The sequence below is a fragment of the Peromyscus eremicus genome, chromosome 7 (genome assembly GCF_949786415.1).
Source record: "Peromyscus eremicus chromosome 7, PerEre_H2_v1, whole genome shotgun sequence".
NCBI classification, from domain to species: Eukaryota; Metazoa; Chordata; class Mammalia; order Rodentia; family Cricetidae; genus Peromyscus; species Peromyscus eremicus.
Genome location: NC_081422.1, coordinates 82,713,765 through 82,736,372, shown reverse-complemented (window position 1 = coordinate 82,736,372; position 22,608 = coordinate 82,713,765). Strand labels below are relative to the sequence as shown.

Sequence of the window (22,608 nt, the reverse complement as noted above, 5' to 3'; positions counted from 1 at the left end):
AGAAAGAAGTCAAGTAAGTAATGTTGACTTCAAGTGTCTAGGGGTGGGACAGGAGGATATGAAGGACTAAGATGCTAAAATCAGAAATTAAGCGAAGCATTTAATAGGGACCATGTGAAAACAAGGAGTGTTTTCTTGGATAGCCAACAAAGAAGGGTGTGTTTAACCTACCTATGTCTGTAGTGAAAGACAAACATGTGGACTTGAAGGAGTTTGATCACTCTAGTGTATATTTATTTATAAACACTTGGAAAGCATGTCTCAGACCAGCAACCAAGACACTAATTTGAAGGGAGTCTCCAAAAAAGGTGCAGGTGGAATGGCTCAGAAGGACATCAGATTAATCTATATTTCTGTCAAGAAGACTGAAAGAGGAAAGATCAGCAACTGCAACCCTATACTTATCTTGATATTTTGTTTCGAAGCCTGCTTTGCCATACACAGAATTTAATCACAACTTGCATCAGTTTTTGTGCTGTTTCTGGCTTCTCTGGGGTCGAATAATAGCAATTCTTCTGCTTTTCTTCCTTCAGAAAAATGGAGTCAGACATCTCACAAGCCTTCCAGAAAGAACTCACCTGCTTCATCTGCCTGAGCTGCCTGACAGACCCAGTCACCATAAGCTGTGGTCACAGCTTCTGTCGAGCCTGCCTCCACCTTTCCTGGGAAGACATCCAACCACCTGTCCGATGCCCTTTGTGTAGAGAACAATATGGGAAGGAATTGAGAACTAACATTGTTTTGAAGAAGCTGGTGTCCATTGTCAGACAAGCCAGCCTCATGAAGGACCTGAGCTCTGAGGAGCAAAAGTGTGTGACCCACGAGGATACTAAGAAGATCTTCTGTGCTGAGAACAGGATCTTCCTCTGTCCACTCTGCTCAAACTCTCATGAGCACAGAGAACACAGAAACTGTCCCATTGAAGAAGCTGCTGCTGATCAAATGGTAAGTGATGCTTCTGAGAGAACTTGGAACCTGCAGAGAGGTAGGCTTAGCAAACCACAGGAAGATGCTGGTCCTCATGATGACAAAGGCACTGTTTTCAGAATGGTGGCACTTTATTAACATCTACTGAAGAAAGGGTGACTAGGAATGTAAACATCCTTTTGCGTACCCTGAGTGTAAAGATTATTTGTACTTTATGATACATTATGCCCAGGTCACTGGACAGTGCAACACTAACTTCCTATCCTTTAAAAGTGTCTATGGCTGGAGACTAAATTAGGAAATGTACATGGGAGTCAGGTACAGCCAAACTGGTAATCAAAATAATTCATCAATATACCTGAGCAAAAGGGTAAGCTGCATTTTCCAATTCTGTGTTCTAATCTAAAATTCATAGTTACGAGAAGAAAACAAAATGAAGGATAATTTTGATTCTGGTACTCTCACTACAATAATTGTAATAATTGCCCCAGAGTCTGTCTGTCAGGTATATTTTTCAAAATTGATATTCATTGCTTTTCTACAGGACAGACTTTTGAAGCAAATGGCATCTTTATGGGAGAAGGTCCAAGAAAATCAAGAGAATTTAGAGTCAGGAAACAGAATGAGAACTCTTTGGACGGTGAGGATGAGAACCATGCTTAAAATCAGCTTGATGCAGATATTTTCAAAATTTGCCATTCAAGATTTTAATATCCTTGATTTGAATAGCCTAGGATAGGATACTTGGAATATGTGTCCTGCTCACCTCTAATTCAGAGTGTATAACATGTCTCTGCTCTTGGAAAGAATGGTCTGCTTCTGTAGAAGAGTCTGGGTCTAGTGAGTGAATTGCTGACTGTTCTGCACACTGCATTAGACTTTATGACTACACCGTGAATTCTAATTACTACATGTAGAGTTTCATAACATTGTGAACATATGAATGATCAATCTTTTTTACAGGCACCTCTAATATAGGTGTAAATGCATCTTAGGGTTGGATTGCCTGTGTAATTATTAAAGAAGAAATAAATGAAACCCAGGCATTTACATTTTCTGAGGTGTGAAGACAGTCAATCAGAGTACATGCATCAGAGTTATACAAGTCATTTGTGGAATTTAAGCATAGGAGGATGGAATGAGGGAGGACAATATACTTTGGAAAGATGATTGGGAATGTCTTTTTTTTCTTCAGGACTACTTGACTCTTCGGGAAGAAATGATTAGGACAGAGTATAGGAAACTGCATCCACTCCTCTTTGAAGAGGAAGAGAAACACATTGAGTCTATGAGAAATGAAGGCCAATGTGTTTTAGAGAAACTCAGGACAAGTGAAGCCATGATGGTCCAAAAGAGAAAAGAACTAAGAGAAATGTACCAGGAACTGATGGCAATGTCCCAGGAGCCATATGTGGTTCTTCTGCAGGTGAGCATGGAGGAGTGGAGGAAGAGGCTTTATTGTCTGAGGCACACAGTGGTGTTTGTTATACTAAGATAGCTTTCAATATATCCTGCATTTTTTTAGGGAGTTTCCTTTTCAGAAGTTTTCTGGAGAAACAAAATTGGGTAGTAATCTTGAAAGAAGAAGCTTTTTGAAATTATGTCCATAGTTTCTTTAGGGATTATGTTCTAACTTTTGTCTTTTCTGCCTTGCTTCTCTGAAAACTGAAATTCAGTGATTTCTGTTTCCAACATTCTTTACCTCTTTTTATATATTGTGCACAACATTCAATTAACCCTTGGGTTAATTTCTTCTGTTTGAGTGCTGTGTTTTTGAGAGTCCTTTAGGAGGTTGGCATTTTGAGAAAGGATCTTTTTTGATAGTACATGATACCTTGCAACTCACAGTAATGCTCAGGCCTCTAACCCTGCAATTCTGAAATACACATGTGAAGCAGCATGCAGGGGTGAGGCCACCCTTTTGAGGTATCCTTAGCTAAAGTATCCCTATGGTTTGTAGAGAAGCTCAGGGAAAGTTACCTTTGCAGACAGGTGGGGGTTCAAAAGCAATGTACAGTTGACACCCATGTCCTTCTCAAATTACTCTTTAGTCTGATTTCATCAAGAATTCGAGTTCTGCTAATCTATTTGGTTGGCATCATCTTAAGACATGAATGTAATTTGTCAGGATAGATTGGTGTGATAGTGACTGACATTTATATGAACTTTAGAAACTAACATTGTATTTCATTTCTTCAGATATTTAAGTTTTTCTTGTTTTCTTTGCAGGGTTTGGACGACATGTTCAGAAGGTGAGTTTAGCCATCAGGACAAGTCAGGATACCCTGAAATATGCTATAAAATTGTACAAGTTGCCTTAGGAAAATGCAGATATCTTTTATATAGAAAATACTCAATTGTCTTTGGGTGACATTTTTGGGATTTTTTTATTTGTTTTGTTATTTTTATGTGTTTGTGAATGTGTGTGCATAGAGTTGCACATGTGTGCAGGTCAGAAGATAACTTTCAAGAGACAACTTTTTCCCTCAAGGGTTCCAAGGATTGAAGTCAAGTTGTCAGGCTTGTGGAATCTGTTGTGTTTGGCTGAACTTGGAATGAAGTTTTTCCTAATCACTGTGAGATATCTTTAGCACCACGGAGGTCAATATTTTTTTTTCCTTGCAGAAGTGAGTCAATGCAGCTGAGCATTCCACAGGCTATTAAGACAGAACTCAGTGCCCTACCCATCACTGGACTGACCGAAAGTTATAACCAGTTCCAAGGTGAGTGTCTCCACTGATAAAATGACCAGAGGTACCCTTCAATAATGAGATAACCTTTGCAAATACAATATTTTAACTCCCCAGAAATATGTTGGAGGAAAGCGAGAGTGGTGGGAGTGGGGAGAACAAGGGAATCCATGGCTGACATGTAGAACTGAATTGTATTGCAAAAAAAAAAAAAAAAAAAGTCACCTGACAGAAGTAGGCTGAGGCTGCCTCCTCTGCAGCATCTACAGTTTTCAAAAAACATTTCATTACGCTACTACTCTTTTCTTGTGGAAATCCTTGACATTGTTGTATTTGAGCCAAATTTAACCTCAGGTCTTATCCTTCTCTTTTTAAAATCTATGAAGACTCTATGGACCTCTCTCGTCTGAGAAATGTAAACGGTCATTTTACCTAAATGTTGTTTCTTCCCACAGTGCACATTTCCTTACCAAACATAACCATTATCCATCACAAGATAAACCTTTTTAATGCCATGAGAAGATTGAGCTTCAGACCTCAGTGTAAAGATACACTTGCGGATTCTGCTGGATGCTATTTTGCTTCCTGGAGATCACAGAGCTTCATCCTAGGGAAATATTACTGGGAGATTGATTTGAAGGACTCTTGGGACTGGGCTGTAGGGGTCTGTAAGGATTCCTTGTTAAGGAATAGAAACCAACTGATTGATTCTGAAGGTGCATTTCTTCTTGTGTGTGTGAAGGAGGGTAATCATTACAGTCTTCTCACTACATGCCCAGTATTCCAGCACTATATAGAGAAGCCACTGGGCCGAGTTGGTGTGTTCCTTGATTGTGAGGAGGGATGTTTAAGTTTTGTGAATGTTGCCAAGTGTTCCCTGATACACAAATACCCTCCTGGCACCTTCAAAAACCCTGTCTGGCCTTACTTCTCCACAGGGGAAATCTGTAATCCAGTACCAAGTGATTTTTAAGTATTCCCTATTGTAATGTATTGCTATTAAATATTAAAATACTATTAAATGAAACAATGGTAGACTATATTACCTTTTGTTCTGTAGTCCACATATTCCACAAAGAAACCTTATTTCATCGTGATTTTTGTTTGCTTGTTTTTCTTACTTGACATTAAGTAATTATGCTTAGATACTAAGAGAGTAGTCTTAGAGACTCAGGCTCTAGTTGACTGTTCAAGCCCCCTTTAAGTGTCTGAGGACACTCAGCTGCATTCTAGCACCATAAAAATATGCTCTACCTATGGGATTCCACTTAATGGTGTCAAGCTGGAGCACAGGTATGTATTGTGCTCACTACTGATTTAATGTGAATTTGACAGAGACGCATTTGGTCTTTTGTGACATGGTTTCTCTGTATCGCTTGGGCTGTCCTCTGTATTCCAGGTGCTGGGAATAAAGGCTTGCACCACCAACACCTGAGAGAAACATCTTTCCTTCCCTATTTCTTTTTTTCTTCCTTCCTTCCTTTCTCTTTTCTTTCTTCCTTTCTTACTATCCTTTTTTTGTTATTTGAGACAAAATTTTTGAAACTTTGGTTATACTGGACAATGCTATGGAGGCGGCTGGTTTTGAATTCTCTGCCTCTGCTTCCCCAGTTGTTTGATTAAAGGCTTGTTTTACCACCACAAGAAAGATGCCATTATTTTATCTATCTATCTATCTATCTATCTATCTATCTATCTATCTATCTATGTATCTATCTGTTATTTATTTATTTATTTATTTATTTATTTATTTTTGGTGAAGGGTGGAGTTCAATACAAGGTTTCTTTCTGTAGCCTTGGCTGTCCCAGAATTTGAGCTGTAGATCAGGCTGGCCTCAGAGTCACAGAGATCTGTCTGTTCTCCTTCCTGAGTGCTAAGATTAAAGGAGTGCAATTCCACCCCCAGACCAGAATTCTTCAGACATCTTGAACAGACAATTATCAGTTTCACATGGAAATATAAAAAAAAGAACAAAACAAAATCCCAAATATCCCAATGACAACAAAAATGCCAAAAAAATAGAAAAGCTAAGGCAATCTTGAATAATAAAACAACTGCTGGATCCATCACTATCTCCATTTTCAAATTGTACTACAAAGCTATAATGATAAAAATAATTTGATGTTGTCATAAAAATAGATGCATTGATCAATGGAAGCAAATTAAAGCTCCACACATAAATTCATAAATTCATACACATATGAATACCTGATGTTTTTATTTTTAAAGTGAAAAGTACACACTAAAGTGAAGACAACATCTTTAATAAATGTACCAGGTCAAACTAGATGGCTTCATGTAGAAGACTCCAATACATCACGATTTATCACCCTGTACAGAATTCAAGTCTAAATGATGAAAGACCTCAGCAAAATATTTTGAATATGACAGAAGAGAAAGCAAAGATTAGCCATAACCTCACTTGGAACAGGAAATGCTTTCTGAACAGAACACCGATAGCTCAGGCACTAAGAACAACAATTAATAAATAGGACCTCATGGAACTGAAAAGCTTCTGTTTGGCATAGAACACCATCATTGGGACAAAATGGCAGCCCATGGAATAGGAAAAGAAGTTTAACTACTCTACAGCCATTAACGAGCTATATATATATATAACGTTATATATATATAACGTTATATATATATAACGAGTTATATATATATATATATAACTCAAAAAACTGGACATCAAGAAAACAATTAACCCAGTTAAAAATGGAGTATAGAGCTAAACAGAGAATTCCCAAAGGAGGAAACACATCAAACTCCACTTCAGGATGCCTTCATCCCAAGCCTCCTTTCCTAATCCTGAGCCTACCAAAGAGAAGAATCAGGGAGCTCGACATAAAGCTTACTTCACACCCTAAAGGTTTCCTTAAATGAACCAAATCATCCAACTTCTTCTGCTCTGGTATTATCAAAGGCAGATTCTAAATGGCTTCTATGACCTACTCAACTAGGGTTAAGGCTATGACTTTAGAGGCAGAGAAATTTGCTTAAAGGGAAGTAAAGGGCTCCATCTCTTGGTCTCCTATTGGGTAACACCTGTTACTGTAGTCATTTTAATTCAAACACCAGGAAGATGCCACAAAGAAGCCACAGCATGAATGATAGCACAGCTCATGACTCCATCAATAGGAGTCATGCTAATTCCAGTTAGGAATAATTAATATCTGAAACGTATTTATAGCAAGAAAACTAAATAAACTTTACATACAAGAAATCTTTACCAGTCTGACAACTCCAGTTCCCTCACCAAGGATTTAACTGATAACTTACATGTAATATTATTGACTTTCTCATCATCATTTTACACATTCCTTGGACGCTGTGTTAAGATAGGCATTATGAGTTGATCTTGTATCCTGCTATGTTGCTGAAGGTGTTTATAAGCTGTATCAGTTCCTTGGTGGAATCTTTGGGGTTGCTCAAGTATACTATCATGTCATCTGCAAATAGGGAAAGCTTGACTTCTTCCTTTCCAATTTGTATCCCCTTAATCTCCTTATGTTGTCTTATTGCTCTGGCTAGAACTTCAAGTACTATGTTGAATAACTATGGGGAGAGCGGACAGCCTTGCCTCGTTCCTGATTTTAGTGGAATTGCTTTGAGTTTCTCTCCATTTAATTTGATGTTGGCTGTTGGCTTGCTGTAAATTGCCTTTATTATGTTTAGGTATGTTCCCTGTATTTCTGATCACTCCAAGACCTTTATCATGAAGGGGTGTTGGATTTTGTCAAATGCCTTTTCAGCATCTAGTGAGATGATCATGTGGTTTTTTTCTTTGAGTTTGTTTATATGGTGTATTACATTGACAGACTTTTGTATGTTGAACCATCCTTGCATCCCTGGAATGAATCCTAGTTGATCATGGTGGATAATTGTTTTGGTGTGTTCTTGGAGTCTGTTTGCCAGTATTTTATTGAGTATTTTTGCATCGATGTTCATGAGGGAGATCAGTCTGTAGTTCTCTTTCTTTGTTGCATCCTTGTTTTTTTTAGGAATCAGGGTAATTGTCGCCTTATAGAAGGAGTTTGGTAATGTTCCTTCTGTTTCTATTGTGTGGAACAATTTAGAGAGTATTGGTATTAACTCTTGTTTGAAGATCTGGTATAATTCTGCACTGAAACCATCTGGTCCTGGGCTTTTTTTGGTTGGGAGACTTTTAATGACTGTTTCTATTTTGTTAGGGGTTATTGGACTATTCAAATAGTTTATCTGGTCTTGATTTAGTTTAGGTATGTGGTACCTATCCAGAAAGTTATCCATTTCTTTTAGGTTTTCCAGTTTTGTGGAATAGAGGTTTTTGAAGTATGACCTGATGATTCTCTGGATTTCCTCAATGTCTGTTGTTATGTCCCCCTTTTCATTTCTGATTTTGTTGATTTGGATGCTCTCTCTCTGTCTTTTGGTTAGTTTGGATAAGGGCTTGTCTATCTTGTTGATTTTCTCAAAGAACCAACTCTTTGTTTCATTAATTTTTTGTATTGTTCTCTTTGTTTCTATTTTATTGATTTCAGCTCTCACTTTGATAATTCCCTGGCATCTATTTTTCCTGGGAGACTTTGCTTCTTCTTGTTCTAGAACTTTCAGGTGTGCTGTTAAGTCACTAGTGTGAGATTTCTCCAGCTTATTTATGTGGGCATTTAGTGCTATGAATTTCCCTCTTAGTACTGCTTTCATAGTGTCCCATAGGTTTGGATATGTGGTGTCTTCATTTTCGTTGATCTCTAGGAAGTCTTTAATTTCTTTCTTTATTTCTTCCTTAACCCATTGGTGATTCAGTTGGGTATTATTCAGTTTCCATGCGATTGTAGGTTTTCTGTAGTTTTTGTTGTTGTTGAAATCCAACTTTAGACCATGATGGTCTGATAGAACACAGGAGATTATTCCAATTGTTTTGTATCTGTTTAGATTTGTTTTGTGGCCAAGTATGTGGTTGATTTTAGAGAAGGTTCCATGGGGTGCTGAGAAGAAGGTATATTCTTTTTTGTTAGGATAGAATGTTCTGTAGATATCGATTAAGTCCATTTGGGTCATGACATCAATTAAGTCCTTTATATCTCTGTTAAGTTTCAATTTGGGAGATCTGTCCAGTGGTGAAAGTGGGGTGTTGAGGTCTCCCACTACTAATGTGTGGGGTTTTATATGTGATTTAAGCTTTAGTAATGTTTCTTTTACATATGTGGGTGCCCTTGTGTTTGGGGCATAAATGTTCAGAATTGAGACTTCATCTTGGTGGATCTTTCCTGTGATGAGTATGTAATGCCCTTCTTGATCTCTTTTGATTGATTTTAGTTTGAAGTCTATTTTGCTGGATATCAGGATGGCTACACCCGCTTGTTTCTTAAGACCATTTGATTGGAAAGTCTTTTCCCAGCCTTTTATTTTTAGGTAGTGTCTATCTTTGAATTTGAGATGTGTTTCTTGTATGCAGCAGAAAGATGGGTCCTGCTTTCATATCCATTCTGTAAGCCTATGTCTTTTTATAGGTGAATTAAGTCCATTGACATTGAGGGATATTAATGACCAGTGATTGTTCATTCCTGTTATTTTTTGGTGGTGATGTGTGTGTACTTCTCTTCGTTGGGGTTTACTGCTGTGGCTTTATCTATTGCCTGTGTTTTCGAGGGTGTATCTGACTTCCTTAGGTTGGAATTTTCCTTCTAGTGATTTCTGTAGGGCTGGGTTCGTGGATAAATATTGTTTAAATCTGGCTTTGTTATGGAATGTCTTGTTCACTCCATCTATGATGATTGAAAGTTTTGCTGGGTATATTAGTCTAGGCTGACATCCATGGTCTCTTATTGTCTGCATTACATCTGTCCAGGTCCTTCTGGCTTTCAAAGTCTCCATTGAGAAATAGGGTGTTATTCTGATAGGTTTGCCTTTATATGTCACTTGGCCTTTTTCCTTTGCTGCTCTTAATATTCTTTCTTTATTCTGTACGTTTAATTGTTTAATTATTATGTGGCGAGGGGACTTTTTTGGGGGGTCTAGTCTGTTTGGTGTTCTATAGGCTTCTTGTATCTTCATAGGCATTTCCTTCTTTAAGTTGGGAAAGTTTTCTTCTATGATCTTGTTGAATATATTTTCTGTGCCCTTGAGTTGGTATTCTTCTCCTTCTTCTACCCCTATTATTCGTAGGTTTGGTCTTTTCATGGTGTCCCAAATTTCTTGAACATTTTGGTTCATGACTTTGTTGGCTTTAGTGTTTTCTTTGACTGATGAATCTATTTCTTTTCTGTATCTTCAACGCTAGAGATCCTTTCTTCCATCTCTTGCATTCTGTTGATTATACTTGCATCTGAAGTTCCCAATCGTTTTCTCAGATTTTCTATTTCCAGCATTCCCTCTGTTTGTGTCTTCTTCATTTTTTCTATTTCCCTTTTCAGGTCTTGGACTGTTTCCTTCATTTGTTTCATTGATTTTTCTTGATTTTCTTTCAGTACTTTATTGTTTTCTTCCAGGACTTTATTGATTTCTTCTAATTTGTTTGCCCTTTCCTCTAGTTGTTTACAGCATTCTTCACATTTTTTTGTCTTTTCCTCTACACAAGCCTCTAGCTTCTTCATGATGTCATTCATAAGGCTATTTTCTTCTGCTTTTTCCAATTTCTGATGTTCAGGCCTAGGTGTTGGAGGAGGGCTAGGGCCTGGTGATGCTGTATTGCTATTCATTTTGTTGTATGTGTTTCTGCCTTGACATCTGCCCATCTCCTTGTGGTTCGTTCTTGGCCTTATCCGCACACTTGGTTCAGACAGAGCTGACAGATTCAGGGAGTCTATCTCTCTTATCCAGATGGGAGCTCTCTTGTCCAAATTGGAAGTCTGGGGCAGGATGGGAGCTCTTCTCTCTCTCTCTCTCTCTCTCTCTCTCTCTCTCTCTCTCTCTCTCTCTCTGCTCTAGAAGGGAAGTCCGGGGCAAGATGGGAGCTGGGGGCCAGCCTCTAAGTCTCAGGAAGAGGCTTGGAGCTTGGGCAGATGGGCATGGGGGCAGGGCGTGGAGACTGCAGGGTCTGCCAGGGGTCTTGGAGAAGGGGATCCTTCCCAGTGGGGATAGAAGGGAACCTGCCCGGTGGCCAGAACCTGGGGCCAAGTTGGGCAGGTCTTCCCTGGAGTGGCTGGTGCCCAGGGATGGGACAAGCTCGCAACCTTAATTTCTAAGTGGAAGCTGCCAGGCTCAAAAAAATCAGTAGCCCTCCTATATACAATAGACAAAGAAGCAGAGAAGGAAATCAGAGATACATCACCCTTTACTATAGCCACAAATGACATGAAATACCTTGGGGTAATACTAACCAAGCAAGTGAAAGACCTATATGACAAGAACTTTAAGTCCCTGAAAAAAGAAATTGAAGAAGGTGTCAGAAAATGGAAAGATCTCCCATGCTCATGGATAGGCAGAACTAACATAGTAAAAATGGCAATCTTACCAAAAGCAATCTACAGATTCAATGCAATCCCCATCAAAATACCAACACAATTCTTCACAGACCTGGAAAGAATAATACTCAACTTCATATGGAAAAACAAAAAACCCAGGATAGCCAAAAGAATCCTGTACAATAAAACAACCTCTGGAGGCATCACGATCCCTGACTTCAAGCTCTACTATAGAGCTACAGTAATAAAAACAGCTTGGTACTGGCATAAAAACTGACATGTGGACCAATGGAATCGAATTGAAGACCCTGACATGAATCCGCACACCTATGAACAAATAATTTTTGACAAAGAAGCCAAAAGTGCACAATGGAAAAAAAAAAGCATCTTCAACAAATGGTGCTGGCAAAACTGGATATCAACATGTAGAAGGCTGCAAACAGATCCATATCTATCACCGTGCACAAAACTTAAGTCCAAGTGGATCAAGGACCTCAACATAAATCCAGCTACTCTGAACCTGCTAGAAGAGAAGGTAGGAAGTAGTCTTGAATGCATTGGCATATGAGACCACTTCCTAAATAGAACACCAGTAGCACAGACACTGAGAGAAACAATCAATCAATGGGACCTCTTGAAATTGAGAAGCTTTTGTAGAGCAAAGGATGCGGTCAACAAGGCAAAGCGACAGCCTACAGAATGGGAAAAGATCTTCAACAACCCCACATCTGACAGAGGACTGATATCCAGAATATATAAGGAACTCAAGAAATTAGACATCAAAGTGCCCCAACAGTCCAATTAAGAAATGGGCTATAGAACTAAACAGAGAATTCTCAACAGAGGAAACTCAAATGGCTGAAAGTCATTTAAGGAATTGCTCAACATCCCTAATAATCTGGGAAATGCAAATCAAAACAACTCTGAGATACCACCTTACACCTGTCAGAATGGCTAAGATCAAAAACACTGAAGACACCTTATGCTGGAGAGGATGCGGAGCTAGGGGAACTCTCCTCCACTGCTGGTGGGAATGCAAGCTTGTACAACATCTTTGGAAATCAATATGACGCTTTCTTAGAAAATTGGGAATCCACCTCCCCCAAGATCCAGCTATACCACTCTTGGGCATATACCCAAGGAATGCTCAATCACAAGACAAGAGCACTTGTTCAGCTATGTTCATATCAGCATTGTTTGTAATAGCCAGAACATGGAAACAACCTAGATGCCCTTCAACTGAAGAATGGATAAACAAAATGTGGTACATATACACAAAGGAATACTACTCAGCAGAGAAACACAATGACATCATGAGGTTTGCAGACAAATGGATGGATCTAGAAAAAATTATCCTGAGTGAGGTAACCCAGACTCAGAAAGACAAACATTGTATGTACTCACTCATAGCAGGATACTAGATGTGGAACGAGGATGACTGGACTGCTAATCACATCACCAGGGAGGCTACCTGGAAAACAGGACCCCAAGAAAGACACGGGGATCACCCAATGACAGAGAAATGGAATAAGATCTATATGAACAGCCTGGACATGATTGGGGGTAGTGAAGGGCGAGGGTCGAGGGAAAGAGAGCTTGGGAGAGCGGGAGATCCCAGCTGGATCAACACCAGAGAGGGAGAACAAGGAATAGGAGACCATGGTAAATGAAGACCACATGAGAATAGGAAGAAGCAAAGTGCTAGAGAGGCCCACAGAAATCCACAATGATACCCCCACAACAGACTGCTGGCAATGGTCGAGAGACAGCCCGAACTGACCTACTCTGGTGATGGGATGGCCAAACACCCTAATTGTCGAGCTAGAAACCTCATCCAACTACTGAGGGATCTGGATGCAGAGATCCATGACTAGGCCCCGGGTGGATCTCTGGGAGTCCAATTAGCAAGAATGAGGAGGGTTTATATGAGCGAGAATTGTTGAGACCAAGGTTGGATAAAGCACAGGGACAAATAGCCAAACGAACGGAAACACATGAAATATGAACCAATGGCTGAGGGGTCACCAACTGGATCAGGCTCTCTGAGTGGGTGAGACAGTTGATTGGCCTGATCTGTTTGGGAGGCATCCAGGCAGTGGGACCGGGTCCTGTGCTCATTGCATGAGTCGGCTGTTTGAAACCTGGGGCCTATGCAGGGTCGCTTGGCTCAGCCTGGGAGGAGGGGACTGGACCTACCTGGACTGAGTCTACCAGGTTGATCTCAGTCGGCGGGGAAGGCTTTGCCCTGGAGAAGATGGGAATGGGGGGCGGGCTGGGGGGAAGGTGAGGGGGACGGGAGTGGGGAGAACAAGGGAATCCGTGGCTGATATGTAGAACTGAATTGTATTGCAAAATAAAGATTAAAAAAAAAAAGATAGGCATTATGGTTCCTTGTGCTTTATAAATACTAAACACATCTCAATGATATGACAAATAATTCAAAGCACGTTTTTTTCTTGCCAGTCTTCTTAGTAGTTATTCCTATCATTGTTTAACATCACAATCACTGAAATAATATATCCTTGATTTGGTTTACTATTAAACAGAACAATACATTAGATTTCAGATCAAGTAAGAAAGACCTCGTCATGTTTATTTACAACAACATAGAAAAGACCTGATCGGCCATACAGGCAGACACTCACAGTTAGTTTGGCTTACTTTTGACCATTGCCAGTAGTCTATTGTGTAGGTATCTTTTTTGATTTCTGGGGACCTCTCTAGCACTTTGCTTCTTCCTATTCTCATAGGATCTTTATTTATCATGGTCTCTTTTTCCTTATTCTCCCTCTCTGTTCTTGATCCAGCTGGGATCTCCTGCTCCCCTAAGCTCTCTTTCCCTCGACCCTTGCCCTTCATTACCTCCCCTCTTCTCACGTCCGGTTTGCTCATGTAGATCTCATCCATTTCTCTGTCATTGGGTGATACCTGTGTCTTTCCTCAGGTCCTGTTTTCTAGGTAGTCTCCCTGGAGTTGTGAATAGCAGTCTAGTCATCTTTGTTTTACAACTGGTATTCTCCTATGAGTGAGTGCATACGATGGTTTTCTTTCTGAGTCTGGGTAACCTCACTCAGGATGATTTTTTTTTTCTAGATCCATCCATTTGCCTGCAAACCTCATGATGTCAAGTTCTGGCTATTAGAAATAAAGATGTCATGAACATAGTTGTTCAAATGATCTTGTGGTATAATTGTGTATCTGTTGGATATATGAGCAAAAGGGTTATCACTGGGTATTGAGGTACATTGGTTACCAATTTTCTGATAAAATGCCACGTTTATTTCCAAAGTGGCTGTTCAAGTTTGCACTCTTACCAACAATAGAGTAAAGTTCGCCTTACTCCAAGTTCTCTCCAAATTCTCACTGTATACCCTAGGCTGGCTTTGAACTAGAAATCTTCCTGCTTTGGCACCTTTCTCCTTCTGACTGTGGGATTGAAAGTGTGAGCTACTACACCCAGCTAAGTAATGACTCAAGAAATCTTGTTGTGGAGATTGACTGCTATATGAGTTCAATCGTTCATCATTTAGAATAATGTTAATCACAGGAGCTCATCTATTGGTAGTATTATTAAAAAACAACCATGGAGCAAGTTGGAGTGGTCTTTAGAGACTACATGAAGGACATCTAAGAAGGAATAGAAGGAGAAAATGATGTACTTTCATTCCCACTAACAAATTAGAAATAAAACAAAAAAACAGGGCATCGAGGTGCAACACAATCAACACTATCTGACTGAATGTTGCAGATTCTGCCAGGTGGTGGTGGAGTAAGTCTTTAATCCCAGAACTTGGGAGGCAGAGTCAGGTGGATCTCTGTTAGGTCCAGTCCAGACTGTTTCACACAGTTACTTCCCAGAGTGCTAAGGCTACACAGAGAAATCCAGTCTCTGATAAGAAATATGTTGCAGGTTTTGAATTGCTTCACATCCACAGCATTTCCAGTTCTCTAGGGGGTTAACTTGAACTCTAGACAGGCTGGGACCAAGGATTCTTTGAACGCTAATGTCACTGTACATTGTTGGACCTGAAATAAAGTGATACATATGGAATCATTTTTTTAAGGGAAGACAGGTTTATTCTTGCTAACAATTTGAGATGAAACCATTCAATGTAAGGGGCTGGGGTGTGATGGAAGGCGGGAATGGCTTGAAGCTCTGTTTCCAGCAGTGTGGGACTGTTTACTAGAATCTCCATGGACCAGGTAGGAGAGAGGGGGCAGGAAACAGAGCTCATTTCTAAGTCTCAAGCTTCCTCCATCTCCAGTGCCCTACTCCTCCAGTTTGGTCCCACCTCCTAAAGCTGCCATGTCATTTATAAAGAGTACCTCCCCATATATGCATGTGTGTTTGAGCAGATGTTTAATATCCAAACTACAACACCCTGATAATCCAGGACAAAATTTCATCTCAAAACCCTTCATTTAATCCTACCTACAAATCCTGTTTAGAACAAAGAAGACAGTCATAGGTTCCAGGGATTAGAACCTTGTGGTGCATTTACCCACCACCCTCACATTTCCCCAGAGTTTTCTTGAGTGCGAACAGCAGGAAATATTAGATAGGATTTATTGGGGAGATAAACAGATAGAAAATAAAGGATAGCCTCGAGAAGGCCTGGAACCTTTTCCAATGGCCCCGACTGTCTCTGCCCCAGGGTTTTTATAGAGACGCCAAGGGGTGGAGCAAAAGACCTCCTCCCCCAGCACAGCCAAGTGCAGACCATCCCAGACACCTGCATTCAGGCCCTTGGTCTAATCATCCTCTATGAGGACCTGCTGGGTAAAGCCACGAGGAACCCGAGAACGGGCTCCCACAGGTCCCCCTTTCTTAATATATAAAAAATAACTATTAATGGCTTACAGCTATCTCCAAGCTGTTACACTTCCCAGTATGGGAGTAGAGGATGATATAGATGGCATTTCTCTTTTGAATTAGGTCCAAGGTGACTACAGCAGTCTTAGCTGCCTCAAGCCCTTTCTAAACCAAAAACTCTTAAGGCGACTACAAACTTAAAGAATCCCTTAGCTTCATCATTACCATTAACAGGTTAACATAAATATTGCTATACATAGTCACAATTCTCTCAGTCTTATAACTCAAAGCAAACTCTTAACAAAACCATTTGAATTAGCATATATGGTGCTATATATAGTTAACAATTTTCTCCGTCTTACAACTTTAACTCAATCATTTGAATTTTCTTGCTAACAGAACATAGGAAAAACTTCAATGTATTCACATCAAACTTAAATATTTCCTTAACTCCACAAAACCATGGTGCATTAATATCAATAGGGTAAATATAATTTCTGCAAACATAATTCAACCTCATAACTCCTCCTTTTCTTTATAATTTTTTAAACAAAATCTCAAACCTAGTTAGAGGAACCCAAACATATACAATTTCTACAAACCCATATTGAAAAGCAATATTTTCAATCTAACCATTAACACTTTGAAAACTTTTAGCAAAACATCCAAAAGCAGTCTCTTAATAAAACTCTTTACACTTTAAAAGTAGTCTCTAAGTATACCCCATTTGCATTTCTTACTAACAAAAACATGACATTAATCCACTCAAACAACTTTTGAAATTAGACTAAGGAATATTAACTCTCCCCCTTTTCTTTATAATTTAAGCAAAATCTCAAGCCTAGTTAGAAAACCCAAACTTCTATTTAAACAGTTCCATTTGTAACACAAAACAAGTTCTGTTAGTAATTTCAATTTTACATAAACAGTTCCACAAAACAATTCATGAATCACCAATTAATAAAGCATATATGCATACACAAAACTGCATCTTGATTCTAGGTAGAAATAATAAATTTCTTCAGTTAAACAGTTCAGTTTTTAACCCAATTCCAGAAAACAGTTCCTAGGTCATTACTATAAGTAAACTCAAAATTGTCCCATTGCAATGAAATCTCTACTGTTCATTTCATTTCTTAAGTCCCAAAATTCAAATGATAAATGTTAATTACATCAGACAGCTGTGAACAATGATAATATTTTATTCCATCCAGTTAAATGTAGTCTCTGGAAGATGAATTTCTAATGTTGAAATTGGTACTTGCACAGGTATAGGTATGTATGCCAAAGGATATGTGATGAGTTACTCTGTATAATTGAATCTCCAGTTATGGAATGCTAGGTGCATGCCCACTAATAGCTACTTAATTAGTAAGCTTTGTTTCCACTACACTTTAAAGAAAACAAGAGATGTATTTACTTGACTTTATGTGTAAGTGTTTTGCCCGAATAAATGTATGTATGTTATGTATGTCCACCACATGCATGTCTGGGGCCTGAGGAGGTCAGAAGAGGTCCTAGATGGAAAGCCACATTCATTTTTATCCCATCTCTCTTGTATCTTGAAAGATCATGGAGAGAGAATGTGGGATGGCCACGTAAAAACTCTAGCTACAATTTCTCAAAGACAAGCATTACTGGTGTAAGCCTTTGCTTCTTCCCCTACTTTTGTTAGGATGACTGTACAATGGAGTAAAATGAAGCCTGTTTTAAAATCTGCCCACAAAGATACGTTTTACAAAACATTACTGTGTTCCAGCAATATATAACACAGGGGTTTTAATGGGAAACAAAAATAAAGTTCAGAGACTCTAGCCAGGGAAACAGGGTAACTGTGGATCATCACTTCTCCCTCCTCTCTTCCAAATCCAATCCCCTAGTCTCAGCCTAGGCATTGTAGCAGACCAACTGCTGTGACCTTCCCTTCCTCTCTGCCCCCACCTCTAGTGGATTACACAGATCTTCCCCTCCAACCTTCTTTTCTGCTTCTAATCACATTATTCCAGCCTCCAAATACCAGCATGCATTCCCTAGGAACCCTTCAGTGAAGCCTGCCAGAGAAGCAAGTAGGCTAGGGAAGCAGGCAGGCTAACTGAAGATCTTCACTCTTCTCTCCAAATCCAATATCCTAGTCTCAGCCCAGCTCTGTAGCAGACTACCTGCTGTGGCCTCTCTTCACTCCCCCCATTTCCCAGGGGACAAATTAGATCCTGGTGGAACACCTGCTTTTCTCCCTCCTAAGGACTCCCTTAACTCCCCTACCCCAGCATACCCACCACTACTTGTCAGCTCCCAGGTCTTAGAAACACATTTTGCCTAGAATATTTGCTAAAATCACAGATTGATAACATTAAGTTTGAAATTACAAAAGGAAAAGCAAGAATATAAGCACACCACAAATTATTTAGAAACAGTGAAATATTGTAGCAAAATTTCTCTTTATTTATTTAAAAATTTTTTTTAGAAAAGTTCTCACTGTATATCCTAGGCAGGCCTTAAACTAAAACTCCCCCTGCTTCAGCAGCTCATCCTCTGGGACTCTAAGGATTAAAGGTGTGAGCTACCACACCCAGCTAAGCATGACCTCAGGAAATCTTGTGGAGATTTGTTTGTGGATACTGGCCATAGAGTTAATTCAATCTTCCATCCATTTAGAATAATGCTATTTACAGGAGCTCACCTACAGCAAACATCAGTAAAAGCAACATGGGAGGAAGTGGGTGTGGTCTTTAGAGAGTATATAAGGACAATCCAGGGGCCAGCCAGCTTCATTCTTCTCTAGACCAGACAGAGTGAGTCTCCATATCTTGTGGCTCCTAGACTGCTAGATCTATCTCCTCCACACATTGAGGATCATACCCCAGAGCTGAGCTAATATTGCTGTGTCTCCACAAAACACTGCTGAGGCTGGAGACTATTTCTTGGGTGAGTGCACAATTTAAGATTGAAAGTTGGTGTTTTCTATTTTAATTTATTACCAAACTGAGGTTTCTGCTTAAAAATGCTTAAAATTTGGCTATTTATCAAAAGAGATTCTGCTCCCATTTGGTCATCTTGCATTTTAAATATATTGTGAGTTACAGGTATCGATAATTGTTGTTTATCCATTCACAGTCTTTCTTTGCTCTGATGTTCCAACTTTCAATTTTGATCTTTCTCCAAATTTTAAGAATATTTATAAAGTATTTCTGTATGTAGTTCATAGATGTGAGATCAACACCTCTAAGTTAATTTTACATGTAAAATATATAAAAAATTGCTCTGAATAGATTGATAATTACTAGCAGTTAGAGATATATTCTATGAGTATTATGTATAAAAGTGAAAACTCATTATTTAGTAAAGGAAAATATTTTAGTATTTCTCTGTTGTAAACTATAGGGAAACATCACAGTGTGAAATAATGCTTGATAATAGTTTACCATCTTTGAAAAACTGGCTCTTCCTGCTATTGGTTGATTTGGTAGGTTGGAAGGATAAATGTGATTAAATTAGAGAAAACTAAACACAATATTCTATTCAGGAAAGTAGATCCTGGTTATAATCTGGTGCAATTTTTTTAAATTCTGCATTCAATTTTCATTATTTCTGTGAATTCATAAATTATTTTGGAAAGAAGTATCTAATGTACAGGAAAAAAATACTAAATGGGGACCATCAGGTAAGTTAAGGAAGGCAGCATTGGAGTCTCCATCTCTTTTCTAAAATAAACTTGACAATGAGTATTAGCATTGTTTTTGAGGAAAATAGGACCACCAGCAAAAGCCAAGGAGTCCATTTACTTCAGACCACAAAAGCTGAAGTTATTTGACGGATGTTTATCTCAGTCAATCCAAGATTATTCTTTTGTGTAGACCTTCCAAGAGAAGGAACAATGGGCCCCTGTTGATTAAATAGGAAATTCAGCTAGAGTCATGAGAGCCTCATTTATGCCTCAAGGTTCATCGCATAAACTGAAGCCAGGAACCATATCTTTGATAAACAAACAATTTTCCATAGAGAGTACACTAGATTCAACTTGATGGGATTTAGGATAGATATGGAAACCTCTAGGGATATCTGTGAAGGATTATTGGGGGGTAGATTCACTACAGTTGGTAAGATCCACACTAAATGCTCGAGATCACTTGATCATTCCATGGTTTGAGGTCTCAAACTAATGAAAAGGGAACAAGAGCTGAGCAGTGTTCCTTGCTTTCTTCTTGCTGATTTTGGATGCAACGAGACCAGCTACCTTAAGTTCCTGTCACCATTTCTTCCCCACAATGATGGACATATCCTTGAATTATGAGCCTCCATAATTCTTATTCTTGTTAACTGTTTCAATCAGTAAGAAGACAAGTAACTAATGTTGTCTTAAGGTGTCAAAGGGTGTGATAATAGGATATGAAGAACTAAGATGGCAAAATCAGAAATTAAGCAAAGCGTTTACTAGGGACCATGTGAAATAGGGAGTGTTTTCTTAGATAGCCAACAAAGAAGGGTGTGTTTAACCTACTTATGTCTGTAGTGAAAGGCAAACGTGTGGACTTGAAGGAATTTGATCACTCTAGTGTATATTTATTTATAAACACTGGGAAAGCATGTCTCAGACCAGCAACCAAGACACTAATTTGAAGGGAGTCTCCAAAAAAGATGCAGGTGGAATGGCTCAGAAGGACATCAGATTAATCTATATTTCTGTCAAGAAGAGTGAAAGAGGAAAGATCAGCAGCTGCAATCCTATACTTATCTTGATTTTTTGTTCCTGAAAAATGAAGCCTGTTTTGCCATACACAGAATTAAATCACAACTTGCATCAGTTTTTGTGCTGTTTCTGGCTTCCCTGGGGTTGAATAATAGCAATTCTACTGCTTTTCTTCCTTCAGAAAAATGAAGTCAGACATCTCACAAGCCTTCCAGAAAGAACTCACCTGCTTCATCTGCCTGAGCTGCCTGACAGACCCAGTCACCATAAGCTGTGGTCACAGCTTCTGTCGAGCCTGCCTCCACCTTTCCTGGGAAGACATCCAACCTCCTGTCCAATGCCCTAAATGTAGGAAACCATCACAGAAGGACTTGAGAACCAACATTGTTCTGAAGAAGCTGGTATCCATTGTCAGACAAGCCACCCTCATGAAGGACCTGAGCTCTGAGGAGCAAAAGTGTGTAACCCACAAAGATACTAAGGGGATCTTCTGTGCTGAGAACAGGGTATTCCTCTGTCAACTCTGCTCTAACACTTATGAGCACAGAGGACACAGACACTGTCCCATTGAAGCAGCTGCTGACGATCAAATGGTAAGTGATGCTTCTGAAAGAACTTGCAAGCTGGAGAGAGGTAGGCTTAGCAAACCACAGGAAGATGCTGGTCCTCTTTATGACAAAGGCACTCTTTTCAGAATGGTGGTACTTTATTAACATCTAATGAAGAAAGGGTGACTAGGAATGTAAACAGCCTTTGGGGTACCCTGAGTGTAAAGATCATTTGTACTTTATGATACATTATGCCCAGGTCACTGGACAGTGCAACACTAACTTCCTATCTTTTAAAAGTGTCTATGGCTGGAGACTAAATTAGGAAAAGTACATTGGAGTCAAGTACAGCCAAACAGGTAATCAAAATAATTCATCAATATACCTGAGCAAAATGGTAAGCTGCATTTTGTAATTCTGTGTTCTAATCTAAAATTCATAGTTACAAAAAAAATGAAGGATAATTTTGATTCTGGTACTCTTACTACAATAATTATATTAATTGCCCAAGAGTCTGTCTGTCAGGTATATTTTCAAAATTGATATTCGTTGCTTTTTTGCAGGACAGACTTTTGAAGCAAATGGCATCTTTATGGGAGAAGGTCCAAGAAAATCAAGAGAATTTAGAGGCAGAAAACAGAATGAGAACCCATTGGACAGTGAGTATGAGAACCATGCTTAAAATCAGCTTGATGCAGATATTTTGAAAATTCACCTTTCAAGATTTGAATATGAGGCCTAGGATATGATACTTGGATATATGTCCTGCTCACCTCTAATTCTGAGTGTATAATATATCTCTGCTCTCAGAAGAAATGGTCTGCCTCTGGCTGAAGTGTCTGGGACTAATGAGTGAATTGCTGATAGTTCTGCACACTGCATTAGACTTTATGACTACACCATGAATTCTAATTAATACATGCACAGTTTCATATCTTTGAGAACATATGAATGATCAATCCTTTCTTAAGGCACCTCTAATATAAGTGTAAATGCATCTTAGGGTTGGATTGCCTATGTAATTAACAAGGAAGATATAAATGAAACCAAGGCATTTGCATTTTCTGAGGTGTGAAGACAATCAATCAGAGTATATGCATCAGAGTTATACAAATCATTTGTGGAATTTAAGCATAGGAGGATGGAATGAGGGAGGACAAATACTTCGCAAAGATGATTGGGAATGTCTTTTTTTCTTCAGGACTACTTGACTCTTCGGGAAGAAATGATCAGGAAAGAGTATAGGAAACTACATCCATTCCTCTGTGAAGAGGAAGAGAAACATATTGAGTCTATGAGAAATGAAGGCCAATATGTTTTAGAGAAACTCAGGACAAGTGAAACCATGATGGTCCAAAAGAGAAAAGAACTAAGAGAAATGTATCAGAAGCTGATGGCAATGTCCCAGGAGCCATATGTGGTCCTGCTGCAGGTGAGCATGGAGGAGTGGAGGAAGAGGCTTTATTATCTGAGGCCCAAGGTGTTGATTGTTATACTAAGATAGCTTTCAATATATCCTGCATTTTTTTAGGGAGTTTCCTTTTCAGAAATTTT

At 39.1% G+C, this 22,608-nt stretch overlaps 1 protein-coding gene across 1 annotated transcript; it reads left to right on the top strand.

Annotated features, from left to right (window-relative positions):
• Positions 1-537: 537 nt before the first annotated feature.
• Positions 538-21,736, top strand: LOC131915658 (tripartite motif-containing protein 43-like). Its single transcript, XM_059269065.1, has 5 exons — positions 538-945; positions 1,472-1,567; positions 3,157-3,179; positions 21,054-21,139; positions 21,618-21,736. The coding sequence occupies exons 1-5, from the start codon at positions 538-540 to the stop codon at positions 21,734-21,736; spliced, it is 732 nt and encodes a 243-aa protein (XP_059125048.1).
• The last annotated feature ends 872 nt before the right edge of the window (positions 21,737-22,608 follow it).